This window comes from Myotis myotis, unplaced genomic scaffold, assembly GCF_014108235.1.
Source record: "Myotis myotis isolate mMyoMyo1 unplaced genomic scaffold, mMyoMyo1.p scaffold_m19_p_12, whole genome shotgun sequence".
NCBI classification, from domain to species: domain Eukaryota; kingdom Metazoa; phylum Chordata; class Mammalia; order Chiroptera; family Vespertilionidae; genus Myotis; species Myotis myotis.
In genome coordinates, this window is record NW_023416316.1 from 34,755,553 (window position 1) to 34,779,627 (window position 24,075).

The 24,075-nt window shown below is 42.2% G+C and overlaps 1 protein-coding gene across 18 annotated transcripts in view; it reads right to left on the reverse strand.

Moving 5' to 3' along the window:
* Positions 1 to 7,503: 7,503 nt before the first annotated feature.
* The window catches only part of LOC118667433 (transducin-like enhancer protein 4), a 144,175-nt gene continuing 127,603 nt past the window's right edge, over positions 7,504 to 24,075 (reverse strand). For 17 of the 18 annotated variants that reach the window (XM_036330759.1, XM_036330758.1, XM_036330754.1 and 14 more), the window contains 6 exons: positions 16,456 to 16,705; positions 15,130 to 15,377; positions 13,579 to 13,726; positions 12,972 to 13,122; positions 12,548 to 12,624; positions 7,504 to 9,173 (listed from right to left, as the gene is read on the reverse strand). In XM_036330759.1, the coding sequence (XP_036186652.1) occupies positions 9,066 to 9,173; positions 12,548 to 12,624; positions 12,972 to 13,122; positions 13,579 to 13,726; positions 15,130 to 15,377; positions 16,456 to 16,705 (982 nt within the window). In that variant the 3' untranslated portion in view covers positions 7,504 to 9,065. Of the gene's footprint in view, positions 9,174 to 12,547; positions 12,625 to 12,971; positions 13,123 to 13,578; positions 13,727 to 13,895; positions 15,378 to 16,455; positions 16,706 to 24,075 lie in introns of those variants that run through there. The other variant, XM_036330760.1, reaches the window with a different exon arrangement.

The window sequence follows — 24,075 nt, forward strand, 5'->3', positions numbered from 1 at the left end:
CTCACAGCAGGGCAGCCGGCAGAGTGAGTGGTCCAAGAGGGAGAGAGAGAGAGAACAAAACAGAATCCAGGGTCTTTCCTGAGACAGGAAATGACTAATACCACCTCATTTGACAGCAGCACTCTAGAAACAATGGCGCCTTGGGCTCCTGCAGACTCTGAAGAGAAGCTCCCTGCTTCCTGGATCCCCAGGCTGCTTGCTCACTTGCTGTTTGATTCTGTGGCCTATCCTCAAGGCCTTTCAAGAGATGCTCCTCTCCCCTCCCTCTCTTCTACCTCCCCCCAACCCCCCTCTTTTTTGTGCTTAAATTCTTTGACGTTTCCCTGTTCTCTGCCATCTCTTGGCATATGCACTGGTTTCCTCTCCCATTTACATAAACTCCTTATCGGATCAATCCCTACACATTCTCCAGGTTTTAGCTTAGATGTCACTTCTTTCTAAAATTTATCCCGACTCTACCTTCCAAAAGCCAACCCTGACCCTCCAATGGGCTAGGCTCCCTTCGGTGTGGTCCTGTAGTGCTCTGAACTCTCCTAGCATCCTACCCATCCAACTATGTTTTCATCAATTACTTACTTACACGAAGTCCTGTTCCATCCCAAACCCTGTGAGGTTAGGGACCATCTCTGTTCTGTGGATTTCTGTGTCTATGCCCAGCTCATTTCCTTAAGATTATGGGTCTTAGAAAACATTGGACTAAAACAGAATTTTATTTTTCAAAAGTTTCCTCCATCTTCATTGTAAACAGTTGTGCAGTATTTTCTTATTGAACACCATTACCAGCCTGCTTGATTATTGCCACATGGCAACTTCTATGCATATCGGTTAGTCAAACAATAGTCTGGAAAGAAATATCCACTAAAAATGCTCTCTTACATAACAGCATGAGGGAAAGTGTGTGAATCAGGGAAGGAACTAACATTTCTCACTGCTCGGTGTGCCAGCCACTGGCATCATAAACAACTGTCACCTCCAAAGAGAGGGTGACATGAGCAGGGCATCACTGTTCAAATACGGACATAGTGATACTCCGGGCTGTTAGATATTTCAGGAAAGATTTTTCAGGACCACAGATGAACAGGATTATGGATTTGCCACATTCCTAAAATGTGATCCTTAAAACACTCACAGCTGCTCACTTCTCCTCCAGGAACCCAATTACGCACTTGTCTAAACAGCCATGCATCTCTGCCCTGGTTCCGGCAGCCCCGTTTTTTTTACAGGAAAGCAATCAGATAGTAACTTGACTGGTCCGAGTTCTATGATGAGATCTTAATTAAAATTCTAGAAAGTCATCTCTTCAAACACCCTAAGAGTTCCTTTTTTTGGTGGTGGAGAGAATTGACCTTTTTAATAGAGGTGCGTGTTATCAAGCACTTAGTACATAATCAAACTGTCCCTGAACCAGAGCAATCAATCAAAACGCCTTGTGGGCCCGGAATAGTGGCTCCCAGGATTTCAAACTACCTGTGTCCTTTGCCTTGAAGCTCAATCTGTCCTGTGAGCAGGGCCTCCAGTCACCTCAGTGAAATTTTAACATGAGTGAAAACACTTCTTTTTTAACCACCATGGTTGGGCCTTCATGAGCTCATACATCAAAACACACACTAGTAATCAAAGAAAATCTTCCCATGTGACCCATCTTTCAAATAAGACTATTTTGCACGCTACAAAGTGCTTTACAAAAATAAAAAAAGAAGAAGAAAAAAGTCCCAAACAAAACACGCCATTTTATCAAAAGAGCAATACAAACTAAAAAAAAAAAAATTTTTAAGTTAATTACATTTAAAGTTTGAAAGAGAAAGAAAACACATGAATTAAAATACTTCCAATTAGAAATTGAAAGATATCAACCTAGCTGGTTTGGCTCAGTGGATAAAGCATCAGCCTGAGGACTGAAGGGTCCCCAGTTCGATTCTGGTCAAGGGCAGATACCTCGGTTGCAGGCTCCTGGCCCTTGAAAGGGGCATGCAAAAGGCAACCAACTGGTATTTCTCTCTGTCTCTCCCTCTCCCTTCCACTCTCTCTAAAAATCAATGGAAAAAATATCGAGTGAGGATTAAAAAAAAAAATAGATATTTTTGGTGCCACATCTTTCTTGCTGATGCTTTGGTTACCATTAAAGTAACCAAAACTTGTAACAATACCTGTTGACTAAAGATCAGACTTTTAGTCACGTAGTAAATAGCATCACCAAGAAGCAAGCTTCTCAGAGCTGAGACCACTTGTAGCAAAGCCCAGGATCACCTTTTTTTTTTTTTTTTAAAGAAAATGTATGGACGTTTGCTTGTGCATGGTGAGAGAGTAATGTTCAGTTACTGATTAGAAGAAGAGAGCAGAGAGCGCATGGAAGTGGTATATGGGAGTGAGACAGAGCAGTATAAAAGAGGGAGCCAAAGGAACACTCTGGGCAACCGTATTCCGGTCACTGACCTGCTGACCGTGGGGAGAGGCGGAGGACACGGGCTCTATTCAATTCACTAGTCACTCAAGTCATTTGGCATCCGTGGATCCAATTTCTCACCTGTAACACGGGGAATACAGAGGTACAGACCCACAAATCCCTACTTCCAATGCCAAGATGGAATATTCGAAGAATACCAGAAGTTTTTTCATGATGCATTTGGGGCAAAACTTCCAGCTATAAGATGAATAAGTTCTGGGGAATCTTATATACAGCATGGTGACTATAGGTAGCAATACTGTATTATATATTTGAAAATTACTGAGAGTAAATCTTAACTGTTGTCACACACACACGAATTGAGGTGATGGATGTGTTAACTAACCTTATTGTGACAACCATTTCATGATATATATGTGTGTATCAAATCATAACCTTGTATACATACCTTCAAGTTACATAATATGTCATAACTTATTAAAGCTGTGGGAAAACACAACTTTATAAACCTGGGCAACACTAACGTGCTGTATCTTCTTCCCCTTGCAGGTCTATGGTCGGGTTACAAGTTTACATGAGTTTTACAAACCTAATAACATGTAATAGGCAAGAGACATTGAACACTGTTCTTTGTAACTCGTGCAAAAACAAATCTTCAGCAGAAAAAGTCAAACAAGCACAAAATTCCACTACGTGGAAATAGTGTCTTCCAAGTCTGAAGGAACTGAACACAAGCCCTTTTGGTTCTTCTGGCTCAAAGCACACCCACAGAAGGTCTGCAAGGTCCAGCCCAACCACTTAGTGTGAAAGCGAGTCTACCCTCTCAGCAACTGGGGCTAAATCCTTCACTCTTAGCTTGAGTCACCACTGAAAATCTCATTAGGGACACTTCACCCTTTGTTTTTAAGGCCATCTCTTCTCAGGAACCCAGTGTCTGGGAACCAAGGCCACTAGCCTCAGAGTCATCTTCACAACTGTTCACCCTTTGTTTTTAAGGCCATCTCTTCTCAGGAACCCAGTGTCTGGGAACCAAGGCCACTAGCCTCAGAGTCATCTTCACAACTGTCTGGTGCCCAGGAGGCTGTTCTTGACCACACTAAGACTTTGATGCTTAAAGATGTGCCTGGAGTCAGGTGGGCCCATCATCATTGTAGAAAGTCCAAGTTTCCCAGCTCAGTCATAAAACTGGAAATTACATTTCATTGACACTGATTGCTTGGAGAAGAAATAAAAGGGACAGTGAAAATCTGAGATTTAAGAACAAAGTTTAGCCCTAACCGGTTTGGCTCAGTGGATAGAGTGTCAGCCTGCGGACTGAAAGGTCCCAGGTTCGATTCTGGTCAAGGGCATGTACCTTGGTTGCGGGCACATCCCCAGTGAGGGGTGTGCAGGAGGCAGCTGATCCATGTTTCTCTCTCATTGATGTTTCTGACTATCTCTCTCTCTTCCACTCTGTAAAAAATCAATAAAAAATATATTTTTTAAAAAGAACAAAGTTTAACACGATTTCTTGAGTGAATCCAGAAACAAAGTCTTGTTTTCATTCACCCAGGAACCACAAACAGGCTTGGGGGTGGGGGGTGGGGGGTGCTCTGTTCCCAGCTGCACCAGCCTCCTCTGCATTGGATGCACGGTGCCAAGACTTGACCTAATAGATGTTGGGGGCAAGTAGGCTTTATACTGAAGTTCTTCAACTAATGAGAAGCTGCCCTGTAAGGAAAACTGCTCTGCTTGCTGCATGGCGGTTCCAGTTCTCACTCCAGCCCTCGTGATGGGTCCTGTCGGTGTCTCTTCCTGTCCCCACGGTGCTGGCCCTGGGAGAAGGGAGGCACATGCTGACCTGGTTGTTTTCTGTGTTGGAGCCCTTGTGATCACAAGGCCGGCAGCGTTCTATCTTTGACTTAGTTCCCACTGCTAACACATTCTACTTCCCCAACCCTGGGGATGAACAAAAATCTCTAGCTCAAGTCCAACTCTCTGCCACATGACACGGGATACGGCCAGGGTACGCTCTATGCTAGTTTCTGTCAGAAGAGACTGTGAAGTTTGGGAAATGGCCAACTGCTACCTGGGTGTGGGGAGAAAAGCTGGGCCACTGAAAACCATTTGGGCATTAGTTTGGACTCCAACGTAACAGAGTGCAAAAATTTACTGCCTACATTCTCAAAACCACATACTCCACAAGTACCTTCTAGTGTGTGTGTGTGTGTATCTTGCTGGGCTCAAGTCAAATAAAGCATGACATTTATGGGAGTTTATTCTTCCAACATAACATTAAACTTGTTGGTTCTGGATGTTCTCATCAAGCCACAATATGAAGTTAATGGGGGAGGCTCCCTGCCTGTGGAGATGCCAAGGGTCACCAGGGTCACGACTAGAGAAGTCCACTCACCCACAAGTGGGTTTTTGCCTTGTATGTACTACATTCAGTCCACAGTAGGCACATACATCACAGGAACTCAGAACACAATTTGTCATGGATTTAAGGAGTTTTCCAGACGTTTTGTGATGCTGAAATCTCAAGCAGCTAATGTGCGTGAAACTGAGAAGCAAAGAGCAGGGAGGTGGAAGCATGTGGAACATTTTCTCGTTTTTCTTCCAACCTGTCGTGTTGGGCAACCGGCATGGAATTTCAACTGCAATTCGGAGCACTGGAGTTCAGGTCAGCTAGTTTTCCGTGGGAGGGTAGGGAGTTTGGGTGAACTGCTTTTCTCATACTCCAGTCCTTTGGGTGCCCTGCGTAAATTGTGTTCCAGCATCCGGCTGTGTGGGCCTGCTGTGAGATCAAGGGGGGCTTCTGCAAAAAGGCTTGTGCTCATGATTTTCCTCTGGACACAGGCAGCCCTGTGGGAACCCTCCTTCCCTGCAGGCCCAGTACCTAAGATTCCAGCTGGGAATTTCCCTAATTCTACCTGAGACCCAAACGATTCTGTCACTTGCTGCCAAAACCCCAAACAAAACTAAAATAAAATGTCAATGGCAACTTACAGCCAGAGTTAGTCCCTACCATTATGATAGCATCACTGTTAAAGTGTAATATTCAAGAGGTTGTCTGATGTGCTCGGGTGAACAAAAATGTCATTTCCACTGTCAGTTTTGAATAGAAGTTGGAATAGGAAAGTAAATCAATGCAATTAGCTCAAAACAACAGGACTGGTCAGTAGCCTCTGATGGGCGGCAGGCCCCACAAACTCATTGGCCAAAGTCATTCTACAGGTGGCCCAGGAGTTGGGGAGCTACAGAAATGAGCAGCCTGGAGTGTGAAGGAATTAAGTTTTTTTTGTAGCGACATCTTGGCAATTCTGTAATTGCTTACTTGCAGCAGTAAAGATTTTCTTACAACTGCCAAAATTCTCAGCGGACAGTGTTGGACATTTTGTTTCTGTCTGTAGTCTTCTCACTCTGGGGTGTCAATTTCCCCTACTCCCGGTTGCAGTGTCCCAGAATCCCAGGGCTATGAGAGATGCTTTGAAAGTTTCTATCCTATGACTGTGCAATTCCAACCACTTGTAGGTGTTTCAGGCTGCAGTTCAAGTTTCAGTGTTCACCATTCCAGGACTCAGCGGATTTTTTGCAGCTCACTAGCCAAGAAGCCAACCTGGCTAAATAGTGGGCTAAAAGTGAGGTGTGTATATGCAGACACTTGAAGATCTTAGAGTTTTTTTCTCCATTTCACCTGCCAGTCTTAGAAAGGTCGGATGGCTTTAGTCTGGATCCCCCCCCCCCCCCCATTTCTTGGTAATTCCACGTAATTTAATCTTCCAGTCCTATACCACTCTGTTCTTTCCCTGGAACTAATTTTCCCTTGGGTGTTTCCTATCTGTTGTTGTTCAGACTCCGCAACACCATACTTGGGAGTAAAAACCATGGTAAACCAAGTTATGATTACATCAACAACATTAAGATTTCTGTGCAGGTCAATCCAGGCCTGAGTATTCTATAGAAGATGTAACAACTGAATCTGATAAAACCTCTGCAATGAGAGGAGACAGATGCCTATTTAAAGAGGTAGATCTATTTACGGATTCATCTCAATTTTTACTCCAATACAACAGACAATGTTTGGGTCAGAAAAAAACTGAAGGACATCACAGATTTGACATATCAGACACCAAAAGGAATTAAGTTCCTGAGGATGGCACTTCCTCCGTCTGGAAGCTTAAACTCAGTATGCAAATGTCCTACTGTTTGTGCCAAAATGATTGTCCTCCAGATCTCGCTTTTTAATAAGTTTTAATAAGGATACACTGCAATTAACTGAGCTAAGAATACTTAAAAAATGTTATCATCTGATGTAGAAGCTCTCACAGCACTCACACTTGAAGTGCTGCTTCCAACCTTGTGTTGATGAACACTGAACTGTTAGCACAAGAAGTCAACATCTCTTACCACTGAGCACTGAGGACACTTCACACCACCGTGGGGCTCCCATCTCAGGCTCCCACCCAGGAAAGCCTGAAAATAACAGGTGTTTGAGTCCCAGGAATTTAGAATTCTTTAAGCTCCTTCTTATGCCAAATTTTCACACCCAATCAGTAGCCGTCCATGAGGCCTTGTGCTGTAAGAGACTTCATGTACTGTGTTGGGAATGCTTCCCAAACCCACATGGCTGGAAATGGTATGTATGGGCGATTCGAAAGCAGCGTTGGTCCCACAGACCTTACCTTAATGATGGAAAGGTTCTACCAATTCGTGTCGACCCATAGTCACTTGAAATGTAGTTAGTGTGACTGATAAACTGAATATTTAATTTTAATAAACCTACTTAAACTGGCACAGATGGCTAGTGGTAACCAATGAGCAGCAGTTCTAAAGCATCAATCAAGGCTTTGAGTAACATGACCACTTTTTGATGGACAGAACTTTTATACACCAAAGAGGCACGCAATAAATAGTTGGTAGCAACCTGTCATTGATAACCTCTCCCCCTCTAGCTCTTCTCAAGTAAAAGTAAATATAAAAATAGCAACAATAAAAAGTCCACATTAGTTTAACACTAATCTTCTTGAATAAAACCTATAATTTTTAATAGCTAGAAGTGGCATAGTCCAAGACAAAAATAAACTATCGCCAGCAGATCAAAGAATTAGAAATGAGCATACTAGAAGTTATTTATGTTTAATGCTTAAAAGTCTGAATGCACAAACAATCTACCATTATAGAAGTACTGGTGGTCAATACAATGCATTAAAACTATGTACAATGCACAGTTTAGTATCAAAATCTTTCTACACTGTAGGGTTTTACGAAACTGTTAATGACATCAAACACTAAGCACTTAAGACACCAGTTTTTTTTTTCTGCTACCACATTAGGAACGTCAATGGACAGCCCATTTCAACTTGCAGCATCCATCCATTTCTAGTATGAAATTAAGTAATTTTCTACTTATACAATAAAGTTTATCTACACGGTTCTCTTGATTTTGATCCATAGCAGCAAAGGCACTGTACATCAGCAGATCCACAGACTTAGAAGATTTTTAAAGCATTCAAACAAAAAATAATAATAAAAAAAGAAGTCACATATCATAGTTTAACAGCAACAACGACAACATAAAAGATAACACAATGTTTCTGGCACAATGGCACAGCCTGTGTCCATTTCAGGGACATCCAACTAAGACATGGAAAGAAGCGGAGGTAAGGAAGTAAGTCCTCATCCCAGGCGAGAGTCCATTCTTTCTGGGGGTCAGAGGGGGGTCCTTGCAAATCCTCCTCTGCTGTCCTTGTTTTGTAAAAGACTTGACTTGCACAGCGGGAGGAATCTGTGCAGTCTGTGAACATGCCAAAAAATAGCCCATAATCTCTCCTAATGACAAAACTGCCCCAAGAGAAACTTCTCCCTTTGCAAAGAAATGTGGCAAAAATATTCAGAGGGATTAAGTTCTCTCTTTGAGGCCAAATTTAACTTGTTCACTTGTCTATAATACAATAAAAAAAAGGAATTAGGAACGTATTACAAAGACACTTGCCAACAAGTCCAAAAAAAAGAAAAGAAAAAGTCCAATTACTTTTATCGAATATTATCTAAAGCTATAGATATACTGATTAAAGTTGTCCAAATAGACTCAAATGAATATGATGTGGCCTGTCATGTTCTAATTGTTCAAATTTCCAAACATCTTGAAAATAAGTAGAAAATAAATCTAACAACACAGCAACATATTGCTTCAATATGTAATTATACATTTCACATCTCTATACAGTCATTAGTCTACATTTAGCGACATTTTTAATCAATTATTTTAAACCTTCCTTTCCCCTCCTTTGCCAAAAAAAAGGGGGGAGGGGTACCAAATACAACGCATCTTCATTATCAATGCAGGAGCAGACAGCTTTATTTAGTCAGTCATTGTTAGAAAGCCTTCTTTAAACAAAATAAATATATTACAGATATAATACATAAAGTTTCCATTCACTGTTAAGTATGGTTATTCCATGTTCTTCCAAGTAGAGAGCTGAAGATTTGGTATCACAGGTTCTCTTAATGAGTATTCACAATTCCATAGCAAGGAGGAGGGGGAAGGATGGGGGCTCGATGCCACTACTGCAATGAGTATTTGAAATCCTTGGTTTTAGATGGGGGTGAGGGGCCCGGGGAGGCTGACAGAACAAAGTGCTACAAGGAGAAGGAGTCCAGTCCGCATGGAGATTTGTCCTTAATAAATAACTTCGTAAACCGTGGCTTTCTTATCCCCAGAGCCAGTGACAATGTATTTGTCATCCACAGAAATGTCACAGCTGAGCACCGATGAGGATTCTTTGGACTGGGAAAGAAAAATAAAAATAAAGATTAAATACAAAAGAGAAGCCCATTAATACTGCGAGGCAGGACTGGAGAACTTAGAGCGAAAAGAAGCTTAAGTGTGTTCCGCTGCCCAAAGAGGAGCCAAGCAGGAAAGGCAGTCATGGTGCTTCCTTAACACAGCAGCGGAGCCAGGCGCCCTCAGGGGACACTTCACCTGTGAGTCAGCAGGTTCTTGCCCCGGGGACATCAGGTGCCAGGCAAGTTACCTGATGAAGCAAGGCCCTATTTCAAATCCTGTTCTCCAGACAGGTCAGAGCAGAGCGTCTTAGTACGAACCCCTCAGCTTCAGTCCTTTGACTTGGATTCAGGTGGAGCTACAAACACCAGACATGTCACTAACCTGACTGAGCCTCAGTTTCTTTACACTTGTTTATATCTTCTTCTCTTTTTTCCAATGGTCTATAGTTTTCTGAGTACAGGTGTTTTGCCTCCTTGGTTAAGTTTATTCCTAAGTATCTTAATTTTTTTGTTGCAATGGTAAATGGGATTGTTTGTTTAGTTTCTCTCTGAGAATTCATTATTAGTGTATAAAAAAGCCATCGATTTTTTTTAAAAATATATTTTATTGATTTTTTACAGAGAGGAAGGGAGAGAGATAGAGAGTTAGAAACATCGATGAGAGAGAAACATCGATCAGCTGCCTCCTGCACATCTCCCACTGGGGATGTGCCCGCAACCCAGGTACATGCCCTTGACCGGAATCGAACCCGGGACCCTTGAGTCCGCAGGCCGACGCTCTATCCACTGAGCCAAACCGGTTTCGGCAAAGCCATCGATTTTTGGGTGTTGATTTTGTATCCTGCTACATTGCCAAATTCATTTATTAAATCTAGTTTTTTTGTAGAGTCTTTAGGGTTTTCTACGTTCAATATCATGCCATCTGCGAATAATGAGTTTTACTTCCTCCTTTCCAATGTGGATGCTTTTTATTTCTTCTTGTCTGATTGCTGTGGCTAGGACTTCCAGTACTATATTGAATATGAGTGGTGAAAGCGGACATCCCTGTCTTGTTCCTGTTCTTAGGGGAAATGCTTTTAACTTTTGCCCATTGAGTATGATATTGGCTGTAGGTTTGTCATATATGACCTTTATCATGTTGAGATATGCTCCCTCTGTTCCCACTTTGCTGAGAGTTTTTATCAAAAATGAGTGTTGGATTTTGTTGAATGCTTTTTCTGCATCTATTGATATGATCATGTGATTTTTGTCTTTCAATTTATTTATGTGATGTATCACGTTTATTGATTTGCGAATATTGTACCAGCCTTGCATCCCTGGAATAAATCCCACGTGGTAATGATGTGTAGTTTCCTAATAAAGGCACACAGGTGAAGACATCTTACTGTCCTGCCCTCTCTAGAGGGTTGCCATAGTGTTCAAGTATGGTAATACATGGGCCAGAGCAATGAAAACACTGGGATTAGCCAAAGAACATGTATGCAAAATCCATGGACACAGACAACAAAGCGGTGATGGTCAGAGGAGAAGAGGGCGGGGGTAGGATAGAGGTGGGCAAAGGGGGAAATGGGGACATCTGTAATAGTGTCAACAATAAAATAATAAAATTAAAACACTACATTTTTTAATGGGGGGGTGTAAAAATATTTCTAATTTTCCCCTGTGAAAAACTGGAACACAATTAGCAAGCAGGGAGGCAGTCAATATTTAGAAAGAAAAATGTATCACACTTCGAGCTCTTGGATACCTTGTTCAATTGTACTAACTACAAAGGGGTTAATGTTAACTTTTAACTGAACTGTGCTAACTAACGATCAAACAAAAAAACAAAAATACCCACAGGATTTTAACTAGGACTTTGAATAATTAAAAAATAAATGTTTGACATGCAGCTGCTAACCCACTACCAGTGCTTCTCAAACTTTTATGTGTTTTTTTTTAAAACTGATTTTAGGGGTAGAGGGAGGGGTGAAGGGAGGGAGAAACATCAATGTGAGAGAGAAACATTGATCAGTTGCCTCACGTATGTGGTCCAACCTGGGATCAAACCCCCAACCTAGGTATATGCCCTGACTGCGAATCAACCAAATCCTTCTGGTACACAGGATGATGCTCCAGCCTACTGAGGCACCCAGCTGGGGCCCTCAAACTTTTTTCATCACGACCTGAATAAATACATTTTACTTCACAATCCAGTATACACATAAGATACATATGTATACTTGCTACAAAACATGCACTCTAATATTATTATTATTTTCAAAGGCCTAATTGGGACCATATAAGAGGCTGTGACCCACAATACAAAAAACCTGCCACTGTATTAGATTATAAACTTTATGACAGCAAGAATCAGCAATTTTTCTTCTATTGATTACCTTGCACAGTATTTTCACTTAATCTATGTATTTTTTGATTCAATTATAACCTACTCTACGATGACTTAATATCACTAGGTCAAAAAAAACTGCAAATCAGTTATGTTATTAATACAAAAAGAAAAGAACCTATAAAAATAACATCCTAATTAAATAAGGTTATAAAGAGAATCTTCTTTAACTTGCCTATAAAATTCTCCATACCAATAAGAGATTGAGGAGATTGTGTGTATCATGTCTAAAATTTATTTCTTTTACAAATAATTTCTCAAACTACAAAAAGTAGCACTAAGTCAATAAGAATAAAAGTTTATAAAATTAATAAAGATTTAGTGAACTTTTTTCCATAACACTCTTTTCTCTTTTTGGGGGGGTGGGAATTCAAAGAAAGAGCAATAATAATAGTCAGCAAAGTGCTAAAATATTAAACAAAAATTTTAAATAAACCATGCAAACAAAAAAGAATTACAGAAACAAAAACCCTCCATGACAGCGTCTAAGGGGGTTGAGGCACAAAGAGCTGGCCATGCAGCAGGCACAGCAGCTGGGCTCTGGGCGCAGAGAGAACCGGAGAGGCTCCCGGCTCCACAGCTTGTGGCTGTGACACTAGCCTCCCCAGGCACAGTCTTCTTTCTCTGTGCAACAGGAATCATACTAACTCCTACTTCCTAGACCAGCGGTTCTCAACCTGTGGGTCACGACCCCTTTGGTGGTTGAACGACCCTTTCACAGGGGTCGCCTAAGACCATCCTGCATATCAGATATTTACATTACGATTCATAACAGTAGCAACATTACAGTTATGAAGTAGCAACGAAAATAATTTTATGGTTGGGTCACAACATGAGGAACTATATTTAAAGGGCCAGAAGGTTGAGAACCACTGTCCTAGACACTTACCTGCCCATTACTAATCTGCAAGGATGCACGGAAAGAGCTTGTTAAACTACTCCCATGCAGTGAGCACAAGGTAAGTGAAAACTAAACCAGCTGTTACCTGGAATATACTGGCTCCATACGGTGTTCTCCAGGCATTCAGAAGGTTGTCCTTTCCAGTGCTCACAAACCATTTGCCTACAGGAAGAAGATTTCGAGAAAAGCAGTTCGTGATACTCTGTCAGACACTGAGACCTGCTTTACAGAGCTTCAAGCTATTCACAGGAAACTCTTCTAATTTGCAACAAATAAGAGTTGTTTTCACTGAAAATTATAGCTCACGCTCCTACATTCAGTTGATTATACTATGACAAGTGGCTGAATGCCAGGAAATTGCATGGCGTCAGGGAAGTAGGCTTGTGTAAGGAAGTGGTAGTTTTGAGGAGAGACATGTTCATGAACTGCAGGGTCTGACTTAAAATGCATCAGCAGGAGGTCAGAAGGCAGGATTCTGGCTGACAGGAGAGGACAGAGGGCTTGCTTACCACAGTGGGCAAACTTGAGCGACAGCACGCAGCTCTCGTGCAGATGGAGCTGATACTTGTCTGGCTTGGTGACATGGAGCACTTCCACGTTACTGTTCTCCATCCCCACTGCGAGCCACTCTCCAGTTGGGCAATAGCCCAGAGAAAATATCTAGAATTAAAACAGGTGACAGTTATAATGGCTACAGAAGACACACTTCCTTTAACTGGGAGGCACTGTTTCTTCTGAGTATACTACTTAAATTAAAAGGAAATCAAGATTATTTACATTGTACAGGGGAAAAAATCAAAGCCACACAAGTGATGCCAAATTAATGAGACAGATCTCCACCAATATAATTTAGTAATAAATGATGTACAATTCAACTATATATAGAGTAATGGACTTTGAAATAAAAACATGCTAAAAGCTTATAATAAAAGAGATGTATTGATCCTTTAATAGGATATATACTGTTTTATGTTGATAGAAAACAATGGAATTTTCAGCTGTCTAATCCAGAGTCAAAAGTGACTTTGTCTCACTATAAAGGAAGTGCCCCTTCTTAAGCATGCCACCTATTTCACAAAACGAAGGCTTCTGAAACGTTATGGCGCAAGACCACACCTGTGAGGTGAAGTCGTGCTGCTGCAGCTGCCGCCCTTCGCGCAGGTCCCAGGATCTGACCGTGTTGTCCAGGCCGCCCGTCCAGAGCTTGGTGCCATCATTAGAAATGTCAATACAGCTGGCCCCGTCTGTGTGGCCCTGGAATTGCCTAAAAATGTCAAAATGGAGAGAAAAATCCTTGAAAAGTTAGTTTTTAGGTGAATTTGCTTTAGAATTCCTCAGCAATCAATTTTATTGCAGGTCTTATTTGTGGATTTCATTATGTTTTCTGATTATTCTTAGTAATGAAAAAGCACATATATAAGAGAGATTAAAGGTAAATTGAGAGGCTGTATTTTTATTTATCCTTAACCACTTAGGAAATACTTGAAATTACTGGTAAGCAATAACTGATGGAAAAAATCTCCAACTGAAGTAAACAAATAAAAACACACTGTGGCATATGTATGGACTATATAAGCCATATTTGAGGCTTATCCTCTTGCTGAGATATGAGGGGAGGAGAGAATGCAAGAGGGAGGAGGGAATAGCTCCCTTTACAGACTATGGGGAAGGGCGCAGGGAGAAGGAATTCTTCCAGGTGCAAGTGCAGGAGGCTGTGTTCTCAGGTAAGGCACAGGAAAGAAACTCGGGGTGACTCAGCTGCCGCAGGAGCTGGTACACTGTCAAAGGCACTGGGGGAAGAAGGGATTAGAAGCAGTTCCTCGTAAGAACCTTACCCAAAGGGAACACAGTAATGACTATTTTGTTATTGGAATCATACACAGAGCTTCGTCCTGCCACATATCTTGCAACAGACAGCAGAGGCCTCTTCTCCTGCACACGCCCCCGACTTGTAGCTAGGCTTGATTACAACCTTCCCACACCCGTTAGCGGATCACACCTCTTGCTTCCTGCTCTCTCTGGTGCTGACATGTGGAGGCTTGTTTCAGGGCCTTACATATCAACACCACCTTCTACAATCTCATTTCTAAGCAGACATCTTAGTTATGTCTATCCACCCTTAAAGGTGGGACTACAGATAATCCAGACTTTTCAGGGTGAACAGCTCCGAACACATGCCTGGCCCATGGCAGGTGCTCAACAGTCACTTGTTGAAGAACGACCATATCAGATGCGTGTGGCACCAATAGCACCACGCACTGTGAGTCTTCTCAGAGAGCGGCTATCGACAATGGCGGTTTGTTAGCAAGCACAGATGGCAAATTACGGATGTTTAACAAGTCATGAGGTCACGAGAACCTTATGCACATTACTTATGTAAAAGTGACCTCATTTTTTAAAAACCTGAATGACACCAGTTAATATAATGTCAAAAAGAAAAAAAGGAATAAAGAAGGCAACCCCATTCATTTAATAAAGTTTACAGCAGAAAACAAAGATTTTATATTAATAATGTTTCTAGCATCTTAAAATGGGCCTATTTATAACAATTTTTAGTCAGATAGTTCTATTTCATCTTTTAGGCAGACAGACACGCATGCAGATCTCGGGTACAATGTGGTACAACAGCTCCTCCTCCTTCCCTGGTGAGGAATCTTGCTGACCCACCTCACCAGCGTCTGGTTGTGCAGGTCCCACACGGCGATGTTGCCGTCGCTGCAGCAGGAGAAGCAGACCTTGGAGTCGGGGCTGATGGCCAGGGCGTAGCAGGCAGGGGCCGAGGACGTCAGCTCCGCCTTGATGCGAGGGGTCGGGGCGGCCAGATCCCAGATGGACAGAGTGCTGGCCTCCCCTCCCACAATTAGGGTGCGACCATCAGGGAGCAATCGGCAGGAACGGATGTAGTTATCCCTGTTCTGTAGAGACAAAAACCATCAAGAGATTACTCATGAGGAAAGGAAAACAGCATTAACACGAGAGCAGAAATCCATAAAGTATTGTGTTCCCTCCTGGTTTTAATGAGCCATTTTTACTTATGACAATGATAAAGTGGATTAATGCTAGAAAATTACATGAAATTAGAGAAGTACTTAAACTTGATCTACAAAATTTAGCACTGAGATATTTAATCTTAATTAGCATATAAATGCAAAGATCTAGACCTACTCCCACCACCACCAAAGCAACCAGCTGCCTGAGTCATTTGCACACACAGGCGCGCACACTCATTAGCGCAGCGACCCACGCAGTCCTGAAGCAGCCACGCCTGGGGACCTGGCAAACTCAACCTAGCGGGGGAGAGGTCCCACCACTGCTGCCAAACTGCCAGGCTGCTGAGGAGACCTAACAGTCTCCTCCTTCCACCTGGCCCTGCATTACCTGGCTAAAGGCTTTGTGGGTTTGATTGATTAAGCAGCATCAGCTGGAGGCAAAATATGATTAAGGAGCATTAAATGACAGGGAAAAAACCCAATCTCTTCTCAGTTCATAAGGTCACGGGAATCTTGTGTAAGTTAATTATGTTAAACTGACCTAGCATCGTGCTGTAGCAAAAATCCAGTCAAACTAAAATTTCCTTAAAAACTCAAGGACAAATGCCCATGAAACAGCCAAGGGGGTCTGCAGTGTTTGTCGCAGGATAGATTAAGTCACTCTCCTCTCGCAGTGTGGCAAATTAGGACAGTTAGGTGCACTCTCCCAGAAACCACGTGGGTTCTTCCTTTTCCTACACCCCTTTACCAGACGGAAAAACAAGAGGTTTGCAGGCTCCTAGGCACTGAGCCAGCTGATGACAGCGACCCTGGTGCAGTGTCACATGAACAACTGGATAATCCCGCCCTAAGGAACTGAAAGAAGACATGCATCCTCGCCAGCGCTTTACATCTCCATGTGAAAGACTACAAACCACTGAAAACAACTGCCCACGTGGGTCTCTCACCATCCCACCCTATTTTCTAAAAGGAGGTCTAAGCCCTGTGCATCATGCTCACTCACCAGACAGTCAAGCTGAGAGACAGGGCTCTTATTGCCGGGGTGGCTGATGTCCCAGACCTTGACGCAGCCCTTCCCACCCGTGTACACGTGTCTCGTGGGGTTGCTGATGGTCACTGCGCACACCACCTCCCCGTGGTTCAGGGTGTTGATCTGGCGAGCGTGTCGGGGGATGCCGGGTCCGATGAGGGCGTCGGGGGGGAAAGGGACAGGCTGCATCTGCCCGTCTGCCGTCACATGGAAGGAGTATGCTCTAAGGCCGCGGAGGGGAGAAAAGACAGGAAGAAGGGAATGTGAAAGGTGGTACTTAACTGATCAGTGCAATGAGATGAAACATTAAACATTCTCAGCGCTACTTATGATTTGCAAACAAGTCAAATTTACCCAGTACAGTGGAAAGAATATAATTTCCAGAGTCACAGCTAGAACTATAATCACTCCTCAGGCCAACTCTTTACTAGGCGCTGTATGACTTCAGTAGTCACGCAGGGCACTGCCTTCCACTCTGGACGATTCAGAACCTGTGATGAGATTTTGCCTATAGATCACTTCACACCAATCAAGACTTACTGACTGGAGGTGAACAAGCCAAAACTATGGAGCTTAAGGAGGCTCCAGGCCTACATGGTGAGATGGCAAACGTGCCGCACAAGGAAAAAAAAAAAAGTCCTATAGGACTTGAATAACAAATCCTAGTAGTTCTAAATGAAATCAGAACCTGAAAGTGTCCTGTGCGACTGCCCCCAGGCCCACCTGTGGACACCTCTCAGCAGCTCCATCTCCAGTAAAGTACCTGGTTCTCAATGCAACTTAAGTTAAAGCATCTCCCTCACGGGCCTCTCTATTCTGAGGGCACTTAAGTCAGCCGGGGATGAGAGTGGGCTGTTATGCCTCTGGAGGCAGGAGGTGTGGGCGGTGGTGGGGGTGGGGTGTGGGGTTGGGCCTGTCTTGGGGGTACAGAGCCCATTTGAAATGATGCTATTCTGCTTTGCATGGAGCTTCAGAATGTGCTGTTTATGGAAGAAGTTGACCAAAGTCATACCAAGGGAAAGCATCTGTGGATACACAAAAAACAAGCACTTGGAGCAACTGCAGAGAAGATTTAGAATCAAATTAAAACAGTTTATGGTTCCTTAATGCAAACATCTACAGGACAGCCACATTCATCAAAATTCAGCCCATCACTGAGGGACCCCATGAGGATGAAGCACGTATGTGGCTATGGAAGATGTGGGCACCAGAGAGGGGGAGCGCTTTCTCTGTCTGTGCAGACTTCAGAACTGTCTATAGAAGAAAAGCAGCATGTCAGACTTGCTGAGGGGGAAGGAGGGGGGAAGCTAGGAACACAACAGACACAAGGTACTTCTCTGGTCAAATCAATAGAACTTGGAGAGACCGTGGATGTGTGACCTGACACAGAGAGGTACTGAGGAGGACTCTAAGGCTTGGAGCCCAGGTGACTAGGTTGACTGCAGTACATTAAAAGGTTTGGTTTTCTTTAACTTGAGGGTTTAGGGGAACCCAAACAACTCAACAAGAAGTTGAGCACTGAGATTCAGGAGAGAAGTCAGGCTAAAAGATCAGTCTGGTCATCCACAAAGAAGTGACAGTGAAGCTAAGGAGCAGGAAGAATAATCTGGAGCAGAGTATGTCATAAGCAGAACAGATGCAGAATCTAAGAGCAGGCTACCTTTAAGGAATCTACAGCAAGAACAACCAGGGAGGCAGATAATCAGGAGAGAAGATGCAATGGAAAGAAAGGGGGAGAAGATGGTTCATTATATGACAACCAAGAGATTCATTCATTCAACACTCATTTCCTGGGTACCCCAGTGTGCCAAGCACTATGCTAACAGGACTGGGGATACAACAGAAAGAAAAAATCCACGTACCCCTGTTCTCCTGAAGTTACAGCCTGGGGGTAGGTGGCAGCAGGTGGGTGCAAGGGCAACTTCATTAGTGAGAGATTCACATAAATAAATATTAAAACGTCAGATGGTCAATGCTGTGAACACTGCTCATACCACGGCACTCTGGCAACTTGACATGGTGAGAGGACAGGGAAATGGCAATGGGGCTGCAATCTAGGAATGGGTGTTAACTTCCTAAGCAAGGGTAGTATGAGGAGGAAGAGCATGGAAAACTGAAGAGTAGAGTGAGATACAATGCTTGTCATTTAGTCAGAGAATATTTATTAAATGCCTCAAGAGCCCCATTCTAGCAGGTGCTGGAGAATCAGTGAGTAAGACAGACAAAGCCCCTATCCACCAGAGCCTACATCCCAGAAGGGAAAAGACATATCAGCAGATAAATAACCTCAATGGTGGTTCTCTCTCTCTCTCTCTCTCTCTCTCTCTCTCTCTCTCTCTCTCTCTCACACACACACACACACACACACACACACACACACACACTTTATTTTCAGATAAAAGAGACTAAAGATGCAGGGAGAGGTCTGAGGTAGTGTTTGAACGAGGCCAGAAGGAAGGACACGGGCCTTGCACATGTGAAGGGGAATGTTATGGAAGAGGAGCAGCAAATACAAAGTCCTCGAAGCAGAACCAAGCAAGAAGGCCCGGCCCAGTGGAGAAGGACAAGATGAAGAGAGGCAGGGCCATGTTCACAAGGACTTTGTTAGGTTGTCATGAGGAGTGTGGGCATTTTTCTGAGCAGAATGGGAAGTCACGGAAGACTTTGTACAGGGGAGTGACATGATTCAGTTAATGTTTTAAAGATCATTCTGATTGCTGGGTGAAGAGTGAAATGTTAGTGGCAGGATAAAAGAAGGAAAAGTAGCCAGGGGCTAGTGCCGCAATCTAGGGGAGAAGTGGGAAGCTAGGGCTTGGGAGACTGTGAGAAAGCTGGGAATAAATTTGCAATTCAAAAAATTACTCTGGCTGGGTGAAGGTAGAGGAAGCTGTGTTGGATGGGACATTTGAATTTTGAAGGTGACACAGTGAGGGGTGATGACAAGGTCTTCTTTCTGAGTGTGTGAGTAGGTAACAAAAGTTGAAAAAGGCAAAAACTCACTGGAGGTGCCCCAGTCCAAGGCCCAAGATGCAATTACTGTGGAACTGACCTTGTGAACGAACACCAGGTCACCCAGAATGATGGTGGACTCTGCTGGGAGGGAGACCCTAAGCCAGTGCCAAGACCTTAATAAATTGGAGAAAGTCCCCCAACAAGGTAAAAAAGCAGGTAGAGTCCAAGGGCTTGAGCCTGAAAGGCACAGTGTTTTCAGAAAAAAGGTAAAAGAGTCTGATTCTAGAAGAGATAGGAGAAGCGAGTGGGACGGAGGACAATGACAACACAGCCTTTATCACCATGCCATGGCCCTGAGGATTGTGGCTATGAAACAGGGCTGCAGTGGAGGGGCCCCTCACGAGAGAGCCAGGTGTCGGCTCAGGCAAGGAGGGGGAAGGTGGTGCTGCCTGTAGAGAAAGGCCGAGATTCTGAGGGATGATGACCGAAAAAAAGGCTAATTGATTTAGCAATTAAGAGGTCATGAAGACTAAATCTTAAAGGCAGGGAAAGAAAGGTTATTCCAAGTTTAGACGGTGTTATACATTCTTAATGATAATTTACTTGAAAAGACATCCCTTCTCTCCTCTCTAGAATCACTAAGTGGTTTTTAAAGAGCTTTGAGAATTTAAATAGTTAAGAAACCAGACATACTATTTCTTTTGAGGTTTTCAATAGGAGAATTCTTCAATTTAACCACAACCACTCTGTGAACACATACGGTGGTCCTGGAACTCCCTTATTAAGAATTTCAAAAGCCTATTTGCATGAAGGACATAATGTGGTCCTCTGTTTGCTACAAGTTTATGTGAGATACTTAAGACTAAAAAAAATAAAATAAAGCTCTAGTACATGCTATGTATCAAATTTCAACAAACTCTTTGATGTGTACATTGCAATAAGTACTGGCATGAGTACTAAAAGCCAAACTTTCTAGAAATCAGAGCTACCCAAGCTTGAAGAACTATTCTTTTTCTATCCAATTAGATGCACCAGGAAGTACACTCCAAGCCACATACTCTTATATGTCATGCTAAGAATACAAAATCAGGCAGGGCACTGGCCTTACCCACAAATGGTTTATCATCCAGGCAGTGTGATGAGAAAAGTACAGAAGTGACTATAATACCACTGTTGCACTGTTACAATAGATTCAGTGAATGCTTAGTGATTAAGTGCAAATATATATATTTGGTAACAAGGAGTATGCTGGTAGGAGGAATAACACACACTTATTTCAATAATCTAGATGAGAGGTATTGAGGGTCCTGAACTAGGAAGGAGAAGAAGGCTAACTCACTAGAAGCAACAGACAGAAGATTCTATAGGACTGAAATTATGAGATGTGAGGAAGGAGCCAATAATAACTGAGTTTCTGACTTCAGGAAAAAAAGAAACAATATTAGTAGTTACTGAAAAATGGGTAAATTGGGAGAGGGATTTTGTGAATATGATGAATTTGAAGAGGAAGTAATACATACTCATGATGCCTAGCTGAGAAGACCAGCAAATACCTAGAAACACAGGGCTGGAGGGAGAGGGTGCGGGGAGCCAGAGAAATATATAGTGACCAGCCGTGCACAAGGCAGATGAAGTTACTAAGAGCTAAGAACGGATCTCTAAAGCAGATGGTGAAGAGAACATAGGAAGTTTGAACTTTCTGACAGAACTGTACTTCAAACAATCAAGGAATCTGCAAATCATTCTTTTTTTTAAAAAGCTCATTACAATTATTTTATTTGGCTCATCACCTTTTGATGAAATCCCAGCTTAAAGAAGGTCCTTGGCCTTCCCACAATCCACCTCCTTTACCCTCCCTAAGAGGCCCAATTCTGTAATGTTACATTCTCCCTTCTCATACTTTGCAACACCTTCTCCAATTTTTCAATGTTTCAAGACTGAACTAGACCTTGAATTCACAATTAAAGGTCTGGCTGTTATGCTTTATAAAGTATGATAGAAAAGTAGGTTCTATAAGTAGCATATGAACTTACTAGTAGGTTAGCCAGTCAACAAATACTTGAGGATTTACCATGTTTCAAGCATTGTTCCTATTTTGAAAAATCTTGCTTTATTCAGAAAATGAAAACCAAAAAAACAAACAAACAAACAAAAAAACCAGCACGAAAAGACTTCTGAATTGTGAGCAGCCTAAACCCCATAAACCTGAGGTCTTTGTTATGGCTGAATTCACATGCCATAGCCTATAATACAATTAGTACCATGGTTTTAATCGAATAGTTTCACACTATTTATAGAAGCCTCATTTAAGCAGAGTTGAGAGAGAAAGTCCATTTTGGCTTATGTTGAAATTAAACTATGTTGTCATTCCAATTACATACTGAGTGGAACCCTTGCTAATTCACCAGAAGAGACGAGAGCACCCAATGTGAATTATCAAATAAATGCTATTTTATTCATTAGTTTAGAACATGCATTTAATTATAATTTTTTATAATACCTAGCAATTCATTTTGTAAAACTAATTAGGACAGAGATGCTCAACTCTTAAAGTCTTTCTGGGGAAAGGCAGTTACTCTGTGTGTGTGTGTGTGTGTGTGTGTGTGTGTGTATGTGTGGGGTGGGGGAGACCTTAGGTGATTTATTCTGTTTTACTAGTGTCCTGGTGCACAGATCCGTGCACATTGAAAGGAAATTAATTAGAAGAAATATTTTAATAGCGCTATTTGCCCTTTCTCTATAATAGAAGTGTCAACCAAATTTACAATCGACAATGACAGACTGAAACACACGTGTGTGTGATTGGTGCCAGCGAGAGCTTTAAATGTATCCTGCAAGCGCGAGTCATCTTAGTCTTTTATATATATAGATAAACTTGCTTAATTAGACCTGCTTTCTGATTTAGCTAAACTTCTTCCAGCCCAGTGAAGCACCCAACTTCTCTTTCAGGTAACTGTCAGCAACACAGCAGTAAATATCAACATGAAGCAGATTATTGTAGATCACACAGGGAGAACAAAGGGTAAAATATTTAACTGCAGCAGTGTTTGACTATATTCTGTGCAGTGAGAAAACCTGAAGTCATTTTCAAGTTCCACCATTTCTTACTTCTTTTTAGTAGGGTCACATTTCTAAGCTTTCTATATCTCCATTTTCCAGCTAATGAAAAGAAAATAGGATTCCACCAAGTCTCCTATCTACCTACTCCAGGACTTCTGTAAGGATCAAATGAGATGAGGCACGGGAAACACTTCACAGACATTTGGTTAAAGAGTAAAATGTTTCCACCTGGCTATAAAGCAAGTTGGGTTCCTGGGCTGAAGAAACTGCAAGGAGGCTAATTGCTAGGGAGAGGAAGCCGGGCATTGCTACATGATGTCATTACCTGGACGGACACTTAGAGCATATTAGCCTATTATATATACAGATGTTCTAGCACAAAATATAGTTTTTCTGTTGAAAAGTATGCACAACACAAAGTTTCACAATTTTGTATCTTATAATCTGAAGAGTCACATAATCATTATAATCATTTCTTCTGTAAACATCTATAATAAAAGTATATTATCTCTACATGTGTAAATGACTGTGAATTTACGCCTTGATGCCATTATAGAAAGACACAGCAATAACAGGAGTGCGGAGTTTAATGTACTCAATCTAAACTTCTTTGGCCATTTCTGCACCCTACAATATGAGGTTGAAAAACTGGTAAAACCCTGGGGCAAAGTTAAACAGAAAATAATACTGCAGTTGAGTGAATAGCTACTGTGTATCAAACATGGTACTAAACATGTAACATACTGTCTTATTTCATCCTCACATTCTCCTTGTTTGGTGATGCAAGCCCTAGTTTACAGATAAGCCAACTGAAGCTCACAAAGTTAAGAAACTGAATGAAGTCACTCTCTTCACAGTTGTCAATTGGCAGAGTCAGAATCGAACTTGCATCTGCCTCACTCCAGAGCCCATACTCTGAGGACCATCCCACATTCTCTTTGGGATTCCTGGTGTCATCTGCCAATTACATTAGTTGTGACTCTTAACATTCCCAGGAACAAAATTTCTCAACCATCCTCCAACCCATCAACCCTTCTAAAAGGCTTTCACAATGTTTATAATACTGGGAGTCAAGACTGGAGGAAGGAAGGGAGTCTCTGGGCAGCAGCTGAGAGAAGCACCACCTCATCTGCTCTGGTGGTTTTACTATAGCTGTGGGTGCAACTGCTGTTTAAGCAGTGACTACAGCACCTGAACACGGGATAATACCTCTTCCCTAAGGGACCCTTCCATCCCCATAGCTTCATATAGAACTGATAGGTATTTGAGTTATTTGATTAATCCTTTGACCTTGTTATTTAGTCACTGCTTGCAATAGACCAAACTTTTCACCTTCAAATACATCAGAGTTCTTGATCAACAAGACTTGTCAGTAAACGACTATTTCCAGAACACACATAAGTACACAGAATTTTATGATAATTGATTATACCTTCAACTCTCAAGGAACTTGAAGTCTAATTTGTCTTGCCTCCCTTATTAATCAGTCAAATATTTACTGAGCAACTTGACTACAGAGCCAGCACGTGTTTGATCCAACAGAAAAGCATCTGTAAAGCAGTAAATTACAGAAGGAAGAAC